Source organism: Panthera pardus, unplaced genomic scaffold, assembly GCF_024362965.1.
Source record: "Panthera pardus isolate Hobbes unplaced genomic scaffold, ASM2436296v1 HiC_scaffold_2, whole genome shotgun sequence".
In the NCBI taxonomy this organism is placed as follows: Eukaryota; Metazoa; Chordata; class Mammalia; order Carnivora; family Felidae; genus Panthera; species Panthera pardus.
Genome location: NW_026526765.1, coordinates 126,599,865 through 126,620,874, shown reverse-complemented (window position 1 = coordinate 126,620,874; position 21,010 = coordinate 126,599,865). Strand labels below are relative to the sequence as shown.

Here is a 21,010-nt window from a genome sequence, read left to right as displayed (position 1 = left end):
GTTCTATGTAGAATTTTAACCGTGAAAAGACACAAAGATTGGTTTCTTCTGAGTCCTTAACGGAACACCACAAAGGGAGACAATTAGTGGGGAGCTGGGCTGCTGTCTCTCACCAGCTATGCCGCTGCTGCTCAGAACCCCTCCAGGAGCCACGTGGGGTACACCACCCAGCCCCTCTCTATCTCCGGTGCTTGGAAATGTGCCACAGACTCAACTGTGCAGGTGTGGAGATTGCTGGACTCCAGAGAGGCCAGGTGCTGTGGGGTCTTTATCTGTAAGCCTGGTTGTGCCACCTGCTGGATGTCCTAATCTGTAAAATGGGATAATAATGCCCGGATTGAAGGCCTGCTCTTTGGATGAGGTGAGAAATCGTGGACAGCGTTGGCTTGGAGTAAGCGCCCTATAGTAGTAATCCTTTCTGTAGTATTAGTGTTCTTACTGTTCCGGGCTTTATGGTACAGATATCCTTCTGCCGGACTTTCAGAGCCCTTCAGACCATTTCCAGCTCTGCATCCTCTCCTGTGACTGGGCAGGTCTCTGTGATTTTCCCGTTCATCTTCCCATTATACATGTGGATAAGAGGCCAAGCCCCTGATCAGGAACAAAGCTCTGGTTCTCTCTGAAGTCACCTCCCATAGAAATAAAGGTTTTGTGAGCTCTCCTCTCTGGGGATCATTGCAAGAGTTAATGGAGACAGTGGAAACAAAGCATCTGGCTCAGTGCCTGACCCCTGGGAGATGACGAGAAGGGCTCCTTGCTTCTGCTTGGACCTTGAGCTGGAAAGGACAGCTAAACATACAGAATACCTCCCACAAAGGCCAGGTGCTGCCTCTACACATAACCCAGGTGACCTTGTTGCCTCATCTGGTTCGTGGAGAATAGCAAAGGGAGCACGTGTGTGGACTTTGTATTAGGACTACTGGATTCCAATCCTTTGTCGCTTTGACCAAAAAGGTGTAAATTCCTTCAAACCTTAGATTACTCATTTCTAAAAGGGTTGATAAAGATGTCCATAACATTTAAATTGTTTCAGGGTGAAACGTCACGAAGGATGTAAAATATGTGGCCCACAATAAGAACTCAGTAAATTATTGCTGGTGTTCAGCGACTGTCTGAATAAATATTTCTGTAGTTGGCATAGAATAGGTTGTCTTACTATGTATATATAATGAAATTGAACTATGTACCATAACATATTCAATTGTATCATAACCTCTTGAATTTGCTTAGTTATTTGTTTATTTATACCTATCGTAAATAATGCTGCAGTGAACATCTCCATGCAAGTATTATTTTTTCCTGAGTGGGATTCTTTTCTTAGGATGGACTCCTTAGAAATCATATTGGCTGAAAGGATATATCCTGCAGTTCCTGAGGATATTTCCATATTTCCACAAGGCTGCAAAGAGAGATTTGAGCTGCTATGAATACTCTTTTTTAAAAAAGTTTTTAAAATGTTTGTTTATTTTTGAGGAGAGAGACAGAGTGCGAGTGGGGGAGGGGCGGAGAGAGAGGGAGACACAGAATCTGAAGCAGGCTTCAGGCTCTGAGCTGTCAATACAGAGCCTGACGTGGGGCTCGAACCCACAAACCATGAGATCGTGACCTGAGCTAAAGTCCAGCGCTTAACCGTCTGAGCCACCCAGGTGCCCCTATGAATAGTTACTCTTACAAGCCTTATTATAAAGTTATTGCGAGCATCATTTATTCCCTACAACTGGGCTTAATATGTTTTCTCTTTTATTCATATGTTATGTCTCTTGATTAAAAGTGACAGAGACCTGACTCCAAGCAAAACCAGAATGAGTTGGCTCTCGTAATTGAGAAGAGAGAGAGGGTGCAAGTTCAGGCAGAGTTTGATCCAGGGGCTAACCCACGTCGTTTTTGTAGTCCCGGCCCTCCGTTTCTCTGCTCCGATTCCTTCTGTGTTGGCTTTGTGCTCAGGCAGGTTTTCTTTGAACGATCTCACACGTGACCTCTGGTGCTCTGAGTCCACGTTCTTATGACTTGTGACCAGAGAAAAGAGAAGCCTCTTTCTCCCGCTTCCACCTAGTAAATCTTGTGACGTTCCTGATTGGCTTTCTTGCATCATGTGTCCATGTCTCAGCCAATCGGCATGCTTGGTGGAGGATGCTGGGCCCCGCCTGGCCGTCCTGGTTCAGGGACCGCGCCTACTGCTGGGGTCAGGTGGGCGTGGACGTCGTGATTCACAACCCCCTCAGGCTTTCCGGGTTGGGGCAGGGGCAGGGGCAGGGGCTTGCAGAGGAAAGTGCCAGAGGCTGGCAGGGTGTTACTGCCGAAGCGGGAAGTTAGGCAGCATGCAAGTTGTCAAGTCACCACAAGGTGGCGCCCTCGCTCTTTCTCCTTCACGTGAACACTGCCTTTTCCCCGGGTCTTCCTCTGCGTCCGTTACCCCCCAGATCTTGAGTGGGACTCCTCCCTGGTGGCTCCCAGAAGAATTCAGACCTTGCCGCCTGTAGTGAAAGGAGCAGGCCACGGGAGGGGTTGTATGCCACGAGGGGCGGTGTGCCAGGAAACGTGGTGCTGTGTGGACATCACCCCAGTGGTGATGTTCCGACAGTGTATTAAGCCCCTTTCCCTCAGCTCCTCTCAGCCTGATTCCTCAGTATATAAGTTCTGTGAGTTCGTTCCCAGAGTCCATTTCATGAAAAAGAGCGTTTGAGTTAGTCAGGGATGTGGGTGTCCTCTCAGGAATATTTGAGAAATCTCAGGCCTCAGGCTTCCTGAACCTTCTCTCTCGCACCACGCAGCCCCCTGTGCTGAGGAGGCCAGCAGTGGGGTTGGGGACACACTGGGAGAGCCACCCCTGGGCTCAGGTGGACCGGGCTGTGAGTGCAAGGCCACCCTCTGGTCAGCTTTCCGATGACTTGGGTGAATGAATGTCGCAGTGTTAGGGCCAGCATGACCCTGGGGGACCTGGAACCTTCTGGTCATGTGTGGACCGCAACGTGTCTTAAGTTTCCACAGGGTAGATTAAATGCTCTTAAGGAAGAACCTGAATTTCATGGCTCAGCTCTAGAAGCATTTTCTCACACACCGGCCCCCGGTGACCCCTCTCCTTGCTTTCCTTTCTCTACTGGTTTTGAAACAACTCCTCTGCCCCAGGTACTTGCCAGGGGCTGGGAATTCAGAGACAAAACCCATTCACTATTACCAGAGATCCCACAGCCTGGGTGCAGTGACAGACGTTTCTAGAAATAAAAATGCCATTCAGTGTAGAAATGCCGAAGGTGTGGTGAAATAGTACGGCTTGGACAGGGCTGAGTTGAAATTGCGGCTCAGCTGTTTAGTACCTCGGCTGTTATGCGAGTGATGGACTCTCCGTCAGACTCCATTTTGTTCCATAAAACAGGGCTGACAGTACAGTCGTCGATGCCTAGTTCATAGAGTTGACGTGAAAATTTAACGAGAACATGTGTAAGGCACTTTGCCCCGAGCTTAACACAGGGAGATGTGTAAGTCTTATTGATTGGCTTATCTTGGATGCGATTTGCAAATGTCTTAAAGCTGAGAGACAAGAGTTAATATACCGGGTGATAGAATGTGAATTTCAAACACTCCCGAGGGGTTTAGAATGTCAGGGAAGAAATCGGTGAGACTAAATTTGATTGGGACAGATGTATAGTGGTGGGCTTAGGTTCAAAAGATCAGGTGGCCGGATGAAAGGTTGGAGTGGGAGTATGTGTGGCATGAAACTCTGCTCTTGTACGATGAGGCCTTGGGGATCAGTTCAATGCTTGCCTAATGGATGTGATGAGGTGGCTAAGAACAGTAGCTCAGACTTAGGAGGGTCCCTACAAGCACAGTGTCCTAGATAAAGGAAAGGACCCACAGCCATGCAGGAGGTAGTTTGGGCACGGCGACCTGGATGGCAGAGGGCCTGGAAGCCATCACCTGGAACGGCTGGGAGGACGCACAGGTTAGCCTGGAGAGATCAGACCTGTCAGAGCATGGGTCCTGCTTTCCACAAATGTCAAGGGTTGGCCCCTGAAGAAGGTATCATACTGCCTCTGTGTTGCTCCAAAGATAGACCTCGGGAAGCATCTTTCAGTTTCCTGATTCAAGGAAGAGTCGTACAACTTTCTAGCACTTTTCCAACCACGGAGTGGGCTGCTTTATGCCTTGTGAGGCTCCCGGTAGTAGAAGAAGCATTCAGGCAGCCTCTGGATGCCCCATCTGGGGTGGTTTAAGATAGGACTTGCTCACACAGAGTCTAAGGAACCGTAAAGATGACTTTGGGGTAATCCCAGAATCTCCTGAAATTGTTTGTAAGATAGCCTGTGCATGTTTTTTGGGGAGAAGGAAACAGTATTCATCAGCAAATTTTGGGGGAGGGGCGCTAGCATCCCAAAGCAGTTTAAAAACACATAATTTTGAAGAAATTTAGCTATTGGGTGTAAGGTATGACTCTACTTTAAGGTGGTTTTTCTCCCAGACGTAAGAGTCTTTGTTAAACTGTTAAATATATTCTTGTGAGTAACGTGAAATTGTTGTTATTATTAGCTGCCAATTTATGTGTGCCTATTATGTGCCACACAAAGTTTTACATATTCAACTTGCATTGTCTCATTTAGTGTTTTAAAAAAATCTTTGAGGTTAAGTATTATTATTTTTTTCCCATTGTATGTGATGAAACTGAGGTAGGAAAGTTCTCAGAAGGTTCCAAATTCTTTTCTTGATAGATATGTGTCCCCACATGTAGCTTTTTAAAAAATGTTTATTTATTTATTTTGAGAGGAGAGAGAGAGGGAAGGAGAGAGAATCCCGAGGATGCCCCGTGCTGTCAGCACAGAGCTGGATGGCTGGGCTCAATCCCACAAACTACGAGACTGTGACCTGAGCCCAAATCAAGAGTCAGACGCCTAACTGATGAGCCACCCAGGTGCCACTGGCCCTTTTATGCCTAGCAGATGTGATGTTATGTTGGAAATTTTATTTATTTTTGTTGTTAATTTTAGAGAGAGACCATGAGCAGGAAAGAGGGGTAGAGGGAGAGAGAGAATCTTAAGCAGGCTCCATGCTCATCTAGGGGCTCAATCCCCCAACCCTGGGATCATGACCGGAGCTGAAATCAAGAGTCGGATGCTCACTCGACTGAGCCACCCAGGTGCCTCACGTTGGAAATTTTAAAGGCAGGATGATAATAATAACAATAAGCAACCACGTATTGACTTTTTACTTTCTGTGTTGAGACATTTATTTCGTTTAATGCCCACTACAGCCCTATAAAGTTGGGCTGGGAGAAATTAAGTCCCTTGCCCATGGTCATTTAGCTTTTAAGGAGAGGACCCAGGGGGTGCCTTGGGTGGCTCAGTTCATTAAGCGTCCGACTTAAGCTCGAGTCATGACCTCACATTTCTTGAATTTGAGCCCCACATCAGGCTTTCTGCTGTCAGAGCAGAGCCTGCTTCGGATCATCTGTCCCTCCCCCTCCCCTGCCTCCCCCTCCCCCCCCCCCCCCCCCCCCCCCGCTTGTTCTCTCTCTCTTTCTCAAAATAAATAAATAAACTTTAAAAAAAAAAAAGAAAAGGAGAGGAGCCAGGATTTGAATGGGCCCATCTGGCTCACAGCCTGTGTTCTCAGCCTTGTAGACACTTGGGGATGGGACGTGGAGCTGGGGCCTGGGTCCCTTCTGTGTATCTGTCCCACGAGGGGCTCTTTGAATGGCTGGGGGAGGGGAGAGGTCCAGAAAACCCCTTAAGGATCTGGGACAGGTCAGGTCAGGCCGAGCAGCAGCTGGATGTACCCTGAAGCCTCGGGAGCAGGACGCCAGCCTATGGGGCTAAACACAGAGAGGACAGCTGAGTCAGGGAGCCTGAAGGACTCCCGTGCCCCCCAGCGCTGCCCCAGCTCAGGTGGCTCTGCAAGGTGAGGCTCCAGCCTAGCCTGCGAGTTGGGGCCGTGCCCTCTCTCACCTCAGCTCCTTCCAGGCTCAGAAGGAGCCTTTAAGGAAAGCACTCCGGACTTGACCAAATCTGGCAGCAGGCAGTCGGAGGGGAGTAGTTTTCAGAACTGATGTAGGGGAAGGGAGTGCACTGTGGGTCTGCGGGGTTTCCCCAGTCCCCCGGATATGCTTCAGCTCTCCATCCCTGAATCACAATAAGATGTCAATGGCCCACCCATATCCCATTACCCCTCACAGAGCGTGCCAACCGAATTGTCAAGGAACAATTTACCTCAGTCCTCTGGGAAGTACAGCCCCTTGGCTGATTTTGTTCTCTTGAAACCAGAGTCTGATACTCCAGTTGTCTGGGGAATTTCCGACACACGGGGAGGGGGTAGGGATTAGAGAACAGTCCATGGGTGTCAGTCAGCTCCAGTCTTTATCTAGCCAGAGAGGCAGGCCAGGGTGGAGCAGGAGAAACCAGGAGATTGCCCCGGATTCTGTAGGGTGCTCTTTGGCGTTAAAGAGGCACCATTTCTTCCAAAGGGCCAAAGCTTGCTTCGAACTAGGTTGTTCAAAGGGGGAAATTGAAGGAGCATGTCTCAGATACCGCACAATCCCATGCCCTGTGTACTCTCCTGCCGGGCCCACTGTAGTCACTGTGTGATCACAGTGTATCAACCACCCTAGAACTCTTTGAAATGAGCAAAAGGGAACGCTCTTCATCATTTCCCTGGGACAGCAGTCATAGACCAGGCTTGTCCCAGACAAACCAGGACATATGGTCACCCTACCTGGAAGTGTCCAAACGAAAATCAAGACCCCCTTGGCCACTGTGTGAACATGGACAAGTTACTCAACTTTCTAAGCCTTAAGTTCTCCATCTGTAAAACGGGGCTACGGACAGCGTTTGTTGAGAAAGCACTCGATAAATACCATTTGTGGTGGCAGTTACAGTTTCTATTAAACTTGGTTGCCCTTCCAAGTGCGGGGAATCAGCAGGGTTGGTATCTTAGCAGCTATCAAGGACTTGGAGGGTATTCTTTCTCTCATTATTCTTTCGGTTTATAATATTTTTTTTGACTGTATTAATGCAAGTAATTAGGTCTGTCTTTGCAGGCCATTATTTCGAGGGACAAAAGCCTTTGTAATTTAGAAAGATTCTTAGGAAACAATGGATTGAAAGAAAGAGCCTGTTGCTTGCTTCCACCTTCCCTTTTGCTCCAGGGGAATAACGTTGAATAGGAGATGAGAGTTTCATTTGCATCCAATTAGACATGCCTGCAACTCATCCCACAATGTCAACTCTCATTAGGAAGTGGGGTTGATTCTTTCAAATCCAGCTTTGAATTAATTTTTTGAAACCAAAAATGGTTTCACTTTGTTTCGAGCTTAAAGGTCGAGTCGAAGTTGATGCTAGCACAGCACAGCCATCTTGCTTGCTCAGCCTTCTTGGTGGCTGCGGGAAAAGGCTGTGGCTGCTGGTTCTCAAGCAGAATTTTCGTCTGCTGGACGTGGGCCAAGAGCAGCCCTTGCGCACTTGTCGGGCTCACTTTGTTGGGTCAGCGGGACAAGCCCGGAGGAGTGTGTGGTGATTGCAATCTTTAGCCTCCAAAAGACGAATGAGGCACACTCAGGACAAGCCTGGCTAAGCCCGGCTCTCTGGGTGGTCCAGGTTAAGTGCATGATTGATCTCTGTTCTCTAAACAAGAGTAAAGCCCCAGGTGAGGGCAGAGCAGTCTTCTGTGGGCCTGGGGTCAGCAGGAACCCGGAGGCAGTGTGCACTTCAGGGCGCAAAAGCCCTGCCAGATACAGCTGGGTTCGAATCCTGTGTCTACCGCCTGGTAGCTTCATGAATGTGGACAGTGCATTCATTTCACTGAGCCTTGGTTTTGTCATCCGTGAAAAGGAGCTACTGATAGAAGCCCCTGCTGTGGCTGTTTGCATGATTCAGTGCGATAAGGCACAGCAGGTCCTCAGTACAGGGTTCCACTGGCTGTCTGGTTCCCTGCCGTCACTGTTCTCACACGGCCCCCCGGGGGACCTCGGAGAGCCCTGGGCTCAGGTACATCTGCTCTTTGCTGCCCTCTGGTGGCAAATATCAGAGGGATCTGGAGAGCAGGAAGCTGGGAGAGGTTACCTTCAAAGTAAGACAGTTTGGGTTTTCTTGCTTTCTTGATGACCTCTGAGAATATCTTTTCAACTTTTCAAAAAGAGGAGGACAGGGGAATACCCTGAGGTACCTAAAGCGGCATGATGTCTTCCTTGTGTGGGAGGTTGCCCAGAAAAGCTGTGGTCGGCTTGCTTGCCCATAAGGTTGGGGAGGCTGGCCACAGCCATGGATCACTGGGCAGGCCAGACAGCAGACAAAGACAAGGGACAGGAAGAGACATGCATGAAATGGGGGTTAGATGTTGGAGCTGTGGCTGGTTTCCCTGGACATTCAACTGGGGCATGGCTGCTGTTCTGAATTCCTCCAGCAGTCCCTGTGGTATTCCCTGTCTTTGCTGGCCTGCCTTATCGCCACTGGACACAGAAACCACAGGCCACATCAGAGCCAGGATGGAATCAACACTTCCTGTTTTTGTCTGAGAACTACTGGCAGTTTGCCATGAGCCCTCTCCAGGCTGGTAGAGGTCTTGGTCAGGGGTTGCTTCCTCCAAGACTAGGTGGGCTCTCCCTTTGGAGTAGCCCCGACATTGGCCACGCAGCCCTCTAGCATAGTGTGCTTAGACCAGCGGGCAGTTTCAGCTGGGTTTGTGACTCCCTCGTAGCCTGGGAGTTTCTGGAGGGGTCATTCCCAGCAACCAACACGGTGTGCGACATGTAGCAAATGCTTCCTAATGAGACAGTGGCTGGGTGGATGAACCGTGGACTCTGCCCGTGAGGACGGGACGGCACCTCACCAAACCTGCGTTCCCCACGGTGTTTGGTGCAGGCCTCTGCACGCAGTGGTAGCTCAGTAAGTGGGTGCAGAGAGCGTGCTCTGAGGGTGCTCCAGACGAAGATTAATTCACAGTGTTTGAGTACCTCACAGGTGCTGTCCTAGGTTCTGGGATGTTTTTACAAAGAAGTGTAAGACATGGTCCCTGGCTCCTAGGAGCACATCTTGTTGGATATTCAAGTCAGGGGCGCCTGGGTGGCTCAGTCGGTTGGGCGTCCGACTTCGGCTCAGGTCACGATCTCGCGGTCCGTGAGTTCGAGCCCCGCGTCGGGCTCTGGGCTGATGGCCCAGAGCCTGGAGCCTGCTTCCCATTCTGTGTCTCCCTCTCTCTCTGCCCCTCCCCCGTTCATGCTCTGTCTCTGTCTCAAAAATAAATAAAACGTTAAAAAAAATAAAATGTAAATTGTGGAGAACAAGTCATATAATAACTCAGGGCCAAGATGAGCTGTCTGGATGGGTGTTAGAGTTGCTAGAAGGCTGGCTCCATGGGCTTGCCACATGTGAGTTACACAGAGCCCTGTGCTGGGGTTTGATGCTCTGGTCTTGCTGTCTTGACATTTTTAATTTTTGAATAGAGGGTCCTGCATCTTTCTTTTGGCCCGGGCCTTGCAGTTATGTAGCTGGTCCTGATGTGGTGTCCAAGCTGACCAGGAAAAGCTCGCGGTAGAGGGGTTGGCCGGGCAGAGAGCTGGGCCAGAACTCATGAGGATGTGGCCATCCTGGTGTCAAGCCTGGTGTGGTGCTGTGGACTGCTCAGGAAACTGGAGGAGGAAGGGGTCGGGGGCATGGCATTTGGAACTCAAGCTGTGCCCCACTGTGAGGAAGCAGTGGTTCTGGAGGTGGAGCCTGCATGAGGGCCTGGGCTGCCTGTGTGCCCCAGTGCCCTTGCATGCCTCCCCAGGGAGGCCCAAGCGAGCCACGTGGAAAGGTGGCCTGGGCTTGCTTTGCTGCACTAGAGTCCTTCTCCTTTCTGGAATGTGGTGGGTGGATACCTCATAGGGCTGCTGAGAAGGCCCAAGGAGAAAAAGGATGAACAACAGCTGTGTAATCAGCATCTTCCCTGGGCAGAGCCCAGTGTCTGGCATCGGAGGACCCTTGTTTGGTGTTTGGTGAAGTGTTGGGGCCCAGAGCCTATTCTTAGTGGTCCAGCTAATAATCGTCTGTTGGTGGACAGCATCTAAGCCATCCAGGAAGCATAGCCCAGGGTTTGTTCTCCAGGGACACACGGTCTCTATAGAAGAGAAGATATTTACACAAAGTCTCTCCCCCCTTCTGCTCCCTGACACACTAGGGCTCGAAGTCCACTTCTCCCTCTACTGATTGTCTGTGTCTCCTAAACAAATTTCTTGACCTGTCTGGGCCCCTGCAGCACAGCATGGCTGGCAGGGTGGACATAGAGTGTGCAGGGCAAGGGCCCGGGTCAGTGCCTGGCATGCCATGAAGGGACATTGTTACTGTTCCTAGGAATCCATTCTGTGCTTTGGGAGGTCAGAGAACCAAGGGGACACCTGGACCAGCAGGGCTGGGGAGGAGGTACTCATCCTGGAACCACAGATGGGACAGAGAGAGCAGGGGGAGGATGCGTGTGTGGTGTGTTTAGAGTGAGTGGAAGGTGAAGCCTGAAACTCATGTTGCATCACAGAGAACCCCATGCCCTGTGGCCCCATGCTGTTGTGGCTTTGCGTTGCCAGGCTGGTGGAGGGGCTCTTGCAGCTGACTTCTTACACTGGGCCCGCCTCATGAGGCCCCACGGCGTGCTGATCTGGGGCCAAGCAGGGCTCAGGGCTCCCAGGGAGAGAGGCACCCTCTTACTGGGACTTTCCTCCTCTGTTATGTCTGTCGGTGTCTGGTGTCCCTGTCCAGTCTTCCTTCTCTCTCTGTAACACAGGGAAAGGCGGGACTAAGCCCTGGTATAGTGGCCCTCACCCACTCTCTCCTACTCCCCTCAGCAGAAACGCTGTCAGGCTCAGCTATTGGAGCAGTGTGATGAGTGACCGTGGGCAAATTTCTTCACCTCTCTGGTCCTCAGTTTCCTCAGGAATACAGTTGGTATAACTTGGCGTTGTCAGGAGGTGAGGCCATGCTGGAAAGGGTCGATAGTCACACTCTGCTGAGGACACGCCAGGGCAGGGTGCTTGCTGTGTGTCCCCCTAAGTGCTGGCAGAACCAGCCGCGCATGTCAGGAAACTGTCCTCAGAGGTGAAGTGCACCTGAGTGCCTGGCTGCTGGTTCCTTGAGTAGTGAACAAGAAGTGTGGACAGGGTGGCTGTCCCTTTAGGTAGTCCTGTGGAATGTGGGGGACACAGGTGGGCACAGGGAGGCCTGTCCACCACCTTGGATACAGTGGGCTGTGGGGTTGTGGGTGGTTTGTGCAAAGTACAGAGAGGCCAGATCTTGTGAATATTAAGGGTGCTGACGTTTACCATGCGCTCACCATGCCCTGGTATCCTGAGTAGGTATGCGCTCGGCACCCCCGGCTTGCAGAAGCAGAAAGAGAGCTTCAGCATCTCTCTGGATGTGCCTTCCAGACAGCCTGGCTCCAGAGCCCCACAGCCTCGAGCTGGGCACTTTCCAACTCTCCCTGCACCCCAGTGGAATCATGGGGGCCTGGACCACAGGGATCTTGACTGGTCCCCCATCTGCCATCTTCCCTAAATGGAGACCCTACTGTGACCCTTTAATTCCATATGTATGGACCTGGTGAATCCGATAAACCCATCCTGAGACTTTAAGACCTAGCTTTCTGGTTTTAGGACTGACGGCATCCCGCAAAGGTGACAATATTGACAGGTATTTGGGAAACGCGTTTTCCTTCCTTCTCAGTGCACTTGTCCCAGTTTATTCACAACGTGGTAAACATATGGTTGTCATCCTGGCCTCACTGGATAGAAAAAAAAGTCAGTAGTCTAGAATTTGGGTACGTTTCAAATATATTTTATTACTTTTCTTTTTGTCTTAGAAAGAATATGAAACCTGCATGCAATGCTAATGGTTTCTGACACGTGCATAGCATATGACACAGCAGTACAACGAGGCATATACCAAAGGGGCAGTGTGCAGAGGGGGCGCTCTTAAGAGTCTATGTACAAAGGAAAGGGCGTGGGGTTGCCGTAGCTTTCAAGAGAGGACTGTGCTGTTTAACGTTGAAGAATTACACGCCCGTTACAGGTAGAATGCTTCCGTACTGCGTGTTCTGCCACCAGGAGGGAAAGAAACATGCTTTGAAGGTTCTCCATCATCAATAGTGTGTTTGTAGCCGTGTACTGTGTGTGGATTGGTCTCTTTTTAAGTGTTGTAAGGTTTCGCTAACAGTGTTGGGAACTTCGCGTGCTTCCAAAGCAGTAAATACTGAAGCAGTGAACCTTTCACAAGAAGGAGAGAAGACCCAACCCCTTCCTTAAGGGCCCCGTGCTTTGCCATCCCAGAATCTTGGAAATGTTTCCTAGAATACGTAAAAGTTAGCCGGGGTGGGAGGGGAGGGGGTGAAGCACATTTCTGTGGCAGACAAACTTGAGTCCCTCACACAACAGATGCAGAGAGATCGGCTTCTGCCTGCCCGGTGACAGGGGCCACTGTGGCGTCCCCCCAAGGCTGTGACCAACCGTGAGCCCAGGAGAGCCCGTGGCAGCTGTGTGGAGGCGCCAGGACCTCTGAGCGGAAGCGCCCCGCATTAGCAACGGAGCAACGCTGCTATGAAATGTTTCAACCAAGCTCTGTGTTCCTCCCAGGCGCTTATAAAGCTCAGATGTAGTGATGTCTGGACAAATACAAAAAAGCATTTTTTTTTTTTTTTTTTTTTTTTTTTTTTTTACAAAGGAAAGGCATGAGTTTCCCCCCTTTCGGTAAAAAGCAGTGTGTGATCAAGTCTGGAGCACAAGAGAGAAGGGTCTCACATCTGGAAGCCTTTCGCACACAGCTATAAAATGTAAAAACTGACCCTTGGTAAAAAGTGCTTTGTAACAATATATAATTTGTGTCTTATGCCTGTGAGAAAGAGAAGGGTTGTTTTTTATCTGCAGAGTCCTTTGCTCGTCTCCCAGCTGGTGTGAAGTTTTCCTATGAGGGATTTTTCACCCTACTCTTCGTAGACCCTGGGAAGAGAAAACACCCATGTTAAGTGGCTCAGGACATGACACAGGGTGGGGGCTAAGCTGCTTTATCCTTGCCTTCGGGAGTGCCCCTCCCGGGAAGGCAGGAGCTTGGGAGAAGTAGGAGGAGGGGGGGACACCTCAGAGGAGGTCATCGCATGGACCTCAAAATCTTACCCGAATCTGGCTTTGTGCATTCTCAACCTCTGCGATCCTCAAAGCCCTATGGAGCAAGCCCTCTCTATATATGAGGAAACTGAGGCACAAGGGACTTAAGATTTGCCCAACGAACACTGAATGTCCACGGTGGGAATGAGGTCTGTGTCCAGCATGAGCAGGGATGGGGCAGGGGAGGACAGGGCATCCCATCCTTCAACTCAGGCTTGTATCTTCCCTTGTGTTTTGCCCAGAGAATGCATGTCTTCCGGAAAAATGCTAGTTCTAGAAGCTGCTGCCTAAAGACTGAAGGGTAGTTAGTGGGGCTGGGGCCTGTCCCAGAGGCCTGTGGCTCCAGGTCACTTCCTTTTAGTGGTTGTAGGACCTGCATGACCTCCCCCCCCCCCCCCCCCCCCCCCCCAGACTGTCTCTATTTCAGATCTTAAATCCCTTCTGTTCTGCCCCATGGCTGTTTCAGGGCCATGCTTCGTACTCAGACAGCCCACCCATTCTTCTGCCTCATTCCTTGTTTCCGAGTAAGACCACCTGACTGTACTCCGCCCGATGCTGCTGCTTCCCGTGGCAGCTGGGAGCTCTGGGCTCTCAGATGCAGAGCTGCTAGGCTGGCTGCACAGACCAGCAGCTCCTGGGCCTGCCAGCAGCCCCCACGACTAGCCTGGGCTGGCCTGCTGGCGTCTCCTTCCTGCACCCTACATTTAGCATTCTCTTGCTGTCTCTGCAAAGGGGACTTCACGGTAGTTTCTTTCTCTCCATTCTACATTCGTGGAGACATTTCCAGCCTTTTACAGGGGGAGGGGAGGTGGGGAGGACAAGAGATCGTCCCCTTCCTCTCCCAGGATGCCTCAGCCTCCCTAGAAAGAGGATGAATTCATTTTGTAATGAAGCCACGGGAGGCTTGGTCACCGAGTGGCTCTCCTCACTGGAATTTGCAGATCTAAAAAGAGCAGGGCTGCGTTGTCCCATGCCTGCCTCCCCGTCGTCAGAGCCATGGCCCAGGTGGAGGGCTGAGGGACAAAGTGTGCGCATCGCCCGAGTGTCTGCCCTCAGTCCTGTGCAGACGGTCTCAGCCCCCTTCACAGACTGGCCCTGCATTTAGCCCCATTCCACTTGGATGACGCAGGGCCTGGAGAGTGGCAGTGGACAGGACGGGTCCTGCTTTGGCCACGTGAGCTGCCTGCCCTGACCGGAAAGAGGGCTTCATTCCCATCAGATCCACAGAAAATAACCTCTTGCTCTCATCAGTTTCTATTTCAAGCAGTTGCAGACGAGGCGGTTTCGGAGGCAGTGCAAAGGGCTCAGATAGTGGGGTTGGGCCTGAGTGTGGGCTGTGGGGGAGCCGGTCATGGGCTGAACCTCGAGTGGAAGGGCTGGGGAGGGGGGAGCAACGGGAGGGGTGGCTCAGGCAGCCTCTCCAGGCAGGGAGAAGGTGACCTTGGGAGGCCTGGCTTTCTGCCATGTGCTCCCAGGGAAGTCACTCCCCATTTCCACTTCGCCCTGGTTTCCCTCTCTGCAGAATGGGGTGCTGGGCCCAGCTCCCGAGGAAGTCCCCTCTGTGTGTGTGTGCACATATATACACACGCTATATAGGTACAGGTGTAGACAGGCCCTGAGTGTGGGAGGAGTAGGTGTGCCCTGGGACATGCTCACTTTTATGTGGTATGGGGAAACAGGGAACTTGCCAGACATGGGACCACAGGAGATCAGAGATGGAGAGTGGACTTCTGATTGTGGAAACAGAACCCAGAGAGGACAGAGGTCTGGTTCACAGCTCTGGTCATCTGGCCACTGCTGTCCCCTGAGATTAACAGTGGCTCTGATTTTAAAGGGTCAAGTCCAAGGTCCCTCCCTGCACCTGCAAGGGAAGGAGTCTGTCAGCTTTCTGGGCAGCAGGGGACACGGGGGCCCCTTGAGGGAAGGAAGTGTTTGTTGGTAAGGTATTGTCCTCATCGTGTGGTGGGGGTACCCTGTGTTACAGTTAATAAACACAGTTACTTAAGTGGTCGTGTTTCACCACACAAGAATCCCAGAGAGCCATGCCAGCCTCTTGCCCGTTCACTTGACAGAGGGAAACTGAGGGTCAGAGAACTTAGGCTGCTTTAAAAAGAAGAGGAATTGAGACTACAGCTTAACACGTTAGCATGGTGCAAACTTTAGTTCACAAAAGGATAACTTTTCGATGCTTACAGTTGTCCAAGGGAGCAAGGGCCTGCTTTGTGAAGCGGCGAGTTCCTTACCCCATGGGGTTATGTGAACAGGCTTGGCTCTCCGCTCGCTGTGGCTACTGTGGTGGGTGTTCACCCCTTCGACGACGCTAGAGGAGCTAGCCGGGGTCTGAGACCTGGAGCTGGTGGGAAGGTAGGTGTGAGGAGGTGGGGGCATGCATACCTGCGTTTCTCGTTCCAGGCGTTGTACCACTTGATGAACCGCTTGGTGCTCTGCAGCTTGGGGTGCAGGCAGTGCTCCTGACCCCGGTACCTGGACACGCTCTTGGTGGTGATGCTGAAACGGAGCAGCGTGGGGTGCAGGATTGAGGAGCCTGAATGGCAGCCCCTCAGTGTGGCCTGTGGGCCGCCCTGGTCTGTCCCAGTCAGGGAGGGCCCTGAAAATGTGGCCGCCTCCCTCCTGTCAGGGGAACGCGCCCTGGTGCTCACTGCCTGGCTGCCTCTTTGGAAGGTTCTGGGTGTCCCCTTAATCTCCGATTTCACATACAGTTTAACCCTCTATGGAGTGATTGGCTCTCACTTCTCCCCTGGAGTTCTTAGGGTCTGGGATAGCCCCCCTCCCCCTATCCCCTCCCCCACAAGGCTGTTGCCTACAGGGCTCATGCCTCCCTTGGAGAACAAAGCTCTGGGGACTCTTCCAGCTCCTCTAAACCTAGGATTGGAGAGGTGGAGAGAGCTAATATCAGCAAGGTGCACACGCCGAGACCCCTTTCCTTGGGTACAAGGAAATTGCTCGCGGCAGGGCTCAGACATGCCCTGCACATGGGTGGTCTCTGTCTGACCCTTCAAACCCCAGAGCCCCTTGATCCTCTGAAGTCTGTCCCAGGGCTGGGACATGACAGATCCTGAAGTTAAGTCTTGCTGGCCTTGCAGCCCATTTTGATTCCTGAGCCTGAAGTCCCAGTTGTCTCAGCCCCCAGCAAGAAAATAAGACCTCCCCTCAGGCCTCTGTCAGCCCATGTGCCAAACCGAGTGGAGGCCCTAGCCGTGCAGCAGAAAAGCAGGTGGCGCTGTACAGAGTGTAGAGCCTGGGTGTGAATCCCAGCTCTTTCTGTAGGACCTTGGGTAATTTCTCTTAACCAGTTTGCCCATCTGTAAAATGGGTTTAATAATAGGACCTACCTCTTAGGGTTATCGGGTAATGAAAGGGTATAATGTATGCAGAGTGCCTAGCACCTGGTAGACGCAACGTGGAGAATTCCTGTCATTAGTAATTGTCTTGGAAGATGAGATGGCCAAGGAGAAAGAGAAGCCTTAGTGTGTGAGCTCCAGCCTGGATGGGGAAAGCAGGACTGCTGCCCAGGACTGCCATGCCCTGCTCACCCTGGGCTGGGCCAGGGTGGCAGGATTTTAGGAGGAAGCTTCTGGGTAGGGGAGGAAGGATGGTGTTCCAGAATAAAGGACCACCTAGGGGATGTGGAAAAGTGGAAGGTGAGAGGTGCCACTCCCTGAGTGGTCATGGCACGAGCAGATGATGGTGGGCTGGGGAATGAGCTGAGGGGGCAAAGAGGGGCAGTTGGAGGCTGGATTGGGAAGAGAAAGAAGGGAGGGAGAGAGGGCAGTTAGGGCCCTGCAGGTTCCCAAAGGTAAAGTGTCAGGCCACACGGGCCAAGTTCTAGATGGGAGCAGGGCCACCACAAACTGAGTCTCCCTGTTGACAGGGAGAGAAAAACCGAATCTTGCCACCAGAATGGGGGCAGAATATTTCTGGGCAACTTGTTCTCTTCCCTTCTCTGTGCTCAGAGTTTCCAAGGCCCCCCATTGCAGCCCAAGCTTCCTAGAGCAGGGGTGGCTCTTCTGCTAACTGCTGTGGACTGGGCTCTGCCTTCACTGGCCCTCTGAGACCAGTCGCTCCCCGGGTCCTGTCCCTCCTGCTAGGTCTTCAAGCATGGGGCCAGGCTTCCCAGGGAAGTCCCAGACTTCCCAGAACAGTCTGCTTGTTCTCCTCTCCATAGTACTCGGTCACTCTGCGGGAATTTAACCCACTGCTCTCTCTGCCTACAGTGCTGCTTTTGCACTTGAAGTGAAGGGATGTGGGCAAGCCTGATGAAGATGCCCTCCTCAGTTAGGTCACTGTGCAGGCTGGGGATTCCCAATTCTGAAGGTCGGGGCAGCAGGGAAGACACTCAGCCCTCCCACCACAGTCCTTGAATGCTTGTCACAACACTGGGACAATGAAAATTGGTTGTGGGGTGAAGACATGACGATTTATATTCCCTGCAGTTGCTCAGAAATTCTGGGTCCTGTGTCCCCTCTCCTCAGTGGTTCTGGGGTGCTGAGGGTTTGGGCAAGAGTTTATAGGGCACAAATGGCCCTTTATAAAATCTGGAGTCTACTCCCACTTGCAAAGCACACTGGCCTCCCCACCCCACCCCCATCCTCATCAGAGATTTCTGGGTGACTCAGGGTGAACTGGAAAACTTGCTTTTGTTCAGCGTTTGTGGCTGAAAACCTGCTTTGGCAAAAAGTGCTGGCCCTGCATCTGATCTAGAGACTCTTAGGAGCTTGAGACAGGAGAGGATGTTCAGCCCTTCAGTGCTGTGGGCGGGGCTGGGTGTGGGTGAAGGTTTAGGAAGGAGACTGGTGACTGTGTTTGGACCTCCTGAGGCCCCTGCCAGTTTTCACAAGGTTGTGTAAAGCCTTCTCGCACCTGCCTGCTGTCAGTTTCCTCTCTATTCTGAAAAAATTTAGTCGGGAGAAAGAGTAAACCTGTTTATTGAGGGTCCTTTAGAGAAGTCTCTGTACCCCATACCCTGCTTCTCTTTCTCTGCAAGGTCTTGGCACCTGGCCATGGGGTGTGGGGTGGTTCTCAGTACTTAGAGGAGTGCAAACTTAATTTGCTACGTCCCTGTCATCTTCAGCCCCCAAGCTGGAAACCATGAAGGACCTGTAGCTCCTCCTTCAGCTTGTGGGAACACTAGCCCCCACCAAAAAAAGATTTTCCGGCAGTTCTTCTGGACTTGGGTCTACTAGGCAAGGGACAGGGGTTGATTTATGTGCCTGGGCAGGAAGGCAGTGGGGTTCGGCTTAAGCCTGGTGGCTTTGCAAATTCCCCTAACTTCAGCCTGACTGTGCAGCCCCCAGGTGGCAGTGTGTGGGGGGAGGTGGGCTGCCTTTGCATACACTGTGCGGAGGCCTTGGGACCATCGGGGCCAGCGGATAGAAGGCACTTGCCCAGACTGAGAATAAAGTGTGTCCTGATTCTGGGGGATAGGAAGAGGGGCCAATGGTCCGTGGCAGACCACGGTAGCTGCTTTGCCAAGGGCTTCCTTCCTGGCCAAGTGCATACTGATGGGGAAACAGTGGTGCTGGACTCAAGTGGTTAATTGGGAAGGCAGAGGAGCAAGGAAACTCCGTGTTCTCTCACTCTGTCCCAGTTTTAAAAATATTCTTTGCATCCCCACCAAGCAGGGCTCCAGCCGCATGGCACGTTAACCCCAGCAGATCACTTTGCCCAGCACTGCTCAGGCTCAGGGACCCACAAGAGTCCAGCGGGTGGTGGAGGATCAAGGATCAGTCTCAACATGAAATCGCTAGCAGCCAAAAAAGCTGGCTGTGGTCCCCTGGTAGGGAAAAGGCTCTGAAAGGAGGGTTGGGTCTGAGGACTTAAAGTCAGCATTTGTTTTAATTCTCTCTCCAGCAACAGGAAGGCAACATGCATCCCAGTTTGGGTGCAAGTTCAATAGTTCTGGGTGAGTTTGGAGCGCTTTCAATCCCGATGCTCTAAAGTTGGCACGACCAGAGCCATTTAACCCTTGATCACCCCAGAATGGTGGGCAGTGCAAGCACCTAGGCTACCCATTTGAATCTTAGCAAGGGTGAACACCCAGAGGCTGTTTCCAGAGAACAGGGCAGTTGTCCCTTTTTCCAAACTCTTTCAGACTGTCACGCCAGCGTCCTAGGGACTTGCTGGGCAATTACAAAGCCTCCTCCAAGGCCTTGCCAAAGGCACAGAGGAATGTCTGTTAGCCCCACCGACCCAGCCCCATGCTGTGCCCCCGCACCGGGTTAAGAGCAGCCTGCACACACGCTCAAGGTGAGGAGCCAGAACTCACATAACCATCTTCTCCTCGCAGTGCGGGTACTTTGGCTTCATTTCCAGCTTCTTCACGTCGCTGTATCGAATCTTGGGCCCCTTTCGGGAGCATTTACATTTGGACCCTGGGAGAGAGAGCGCCGGGTATCATTCAGCTGCGTGTGCGGTCTCCTGCCCCCCCCCCCCCCCACCGCCCTAGGTGCCCACCCAGGACCTCGGGGGTCCCTGGAAGGCCAGCAGTTGGCGCCCAGGTGCCCCAGGACGGGACGGGACGGGACGGCGGCAAGAGACCTCCCGGGCACTCACCGTCCACGCGTGCGGCGCACAACGCCAGGAGCAGCAGGAGTAGCGCGGCGGACAGGAGCCTCATGCTGGCCGGAGGGGCGCGGCGCGGGAGCAGGGACTGGGGAGGGCGCCCGGCCGGCCGGCTCAGCTCTCTCTGCTCGGAGCGCGCCTCCGGCTCTGCTCCGCTCGCTCCCGCTGCGCCCGTCGGTGGGTGCCTGGTGCCGGCTGCGTTCCGCTCTCGGCTCCGCGCTGTCTCCGCAGCCTCCCTCCGCCCGCCGAGGCCTCTTTTAAATCCGCTCCTGCCCTCGCGGCAGCGAGCTCATTAATATGCAGAACCACTCGGTGACTCACTGAGATTTCTCAACGAGGTGGGGGGAGGAGACCTTCCCCGCCCCGGGACCGCGATCTCCGCGGCGCACACTGGGAGCCACGCGCGCACACACCCATTCATACCCGCTGCCCTCTTGCTTCTGTACACACTTGCATACCCAGACTCCAGCCCACGCACACCGCCAGTGCCCCGGTGGTACCGGCTGTTCCAGACACTTTAGAGGCTGCTTAAGGGCGCTGCTTTTCTGAATCGCATGGTTCCCTCTGGCCAGACAAGCATGCTGTCCTGAGCTGCTGAGAGACCCAGGCCCGCGGCCCAGATCTTCTGAGAACTGAAAGGGTTTTGGAACAGGTGCCAGGTGTGAGTGCCAGCAGGCCTGACTCCTAGGGTGTGAGTTGTCCCTGTTGGGCCAGCAGCCTTGGTGGCCAGAGCACAAGGCCAGGTCTGGAGGGAGGTTGCCATAGGTTGTACAGGAGCAAAGTCATTGCCTGTGGTCACTGTGGCTGGCTCAAAGGATGCGCCCGAGGGATTTTTGGTCACTCTGAGAGGAAGACTTCCTAAAGTTGGTACATGGCTGTGCGAGCTGCCTGCAGAGTGGTGAGAACCAGCCAGGGGTTCCTTGCTGTCATACCGTTCTCTAAAGGCTCTGCCCAGCAGGGACACATGGCAGTGGTAACCATTTGGACAAAGTTCATGTTCCAGACATATGCCAGGCTCTGTGGCGTAGTGTTGTGGGCCAAGGCAGGGCAACAGAGATTCCTGCTTCATCACTTACCAGTGCAAGTGACCTCACTACTCTGAGCCTTCATTGTGCCTTCTGTAAAGCAGGAGTGTCACAGTGCATGTCACAGGGTGGCTGTGAGAGGTGTGGAAGATCAGACGTGTAAAGTGTCCGACAGAATGCCTGACCCATAGTTGGTGCCCAGGAAATCTTACCTATTGATATCATTATAGTATGTATTTTAACCTATGTTATTTTGATTCTTATAAATCATTTTCCAAGTTGGTATTTTCATTCTTTT

General features: G+C 52.4%; 1 protein-coding gene across 1 annotated transcript; it reads right to left on the bottom strand.

Annotated features, from left to right (window-relative positions):
- Nucleotides 1–11,767: 11,767 nt before the first annotated feature.
- CXCL14 (C-X-C motif chemokine ligand 14) lies at nucleotides 11,768–19,938 on the bottom strand. The gene is made up of 4 exons (XM_019421941.2): nucleotides 19,679–19,938; nucleotides 19,392–19,497; nucleotides 15,500–15,613; nucleotides 11,768–12,940 (listed from the first exon to the last, which is right to left on the bottom strand). Exons 1-4 carry the CDS (start codon nucleotides 19,740–19,742, stop codon nucleotides 12,925–12,927), a joined length of 300 nt encoding a protein of 99 aa, XP_019277486.1. The 5' UTR covers nucleotides 19,743–19,938; the 3' UTR covers nucleotides 11,768–12,924.
- Nucleotides 19,939–21,010: the final 1,072 nt, after the last annotated feature.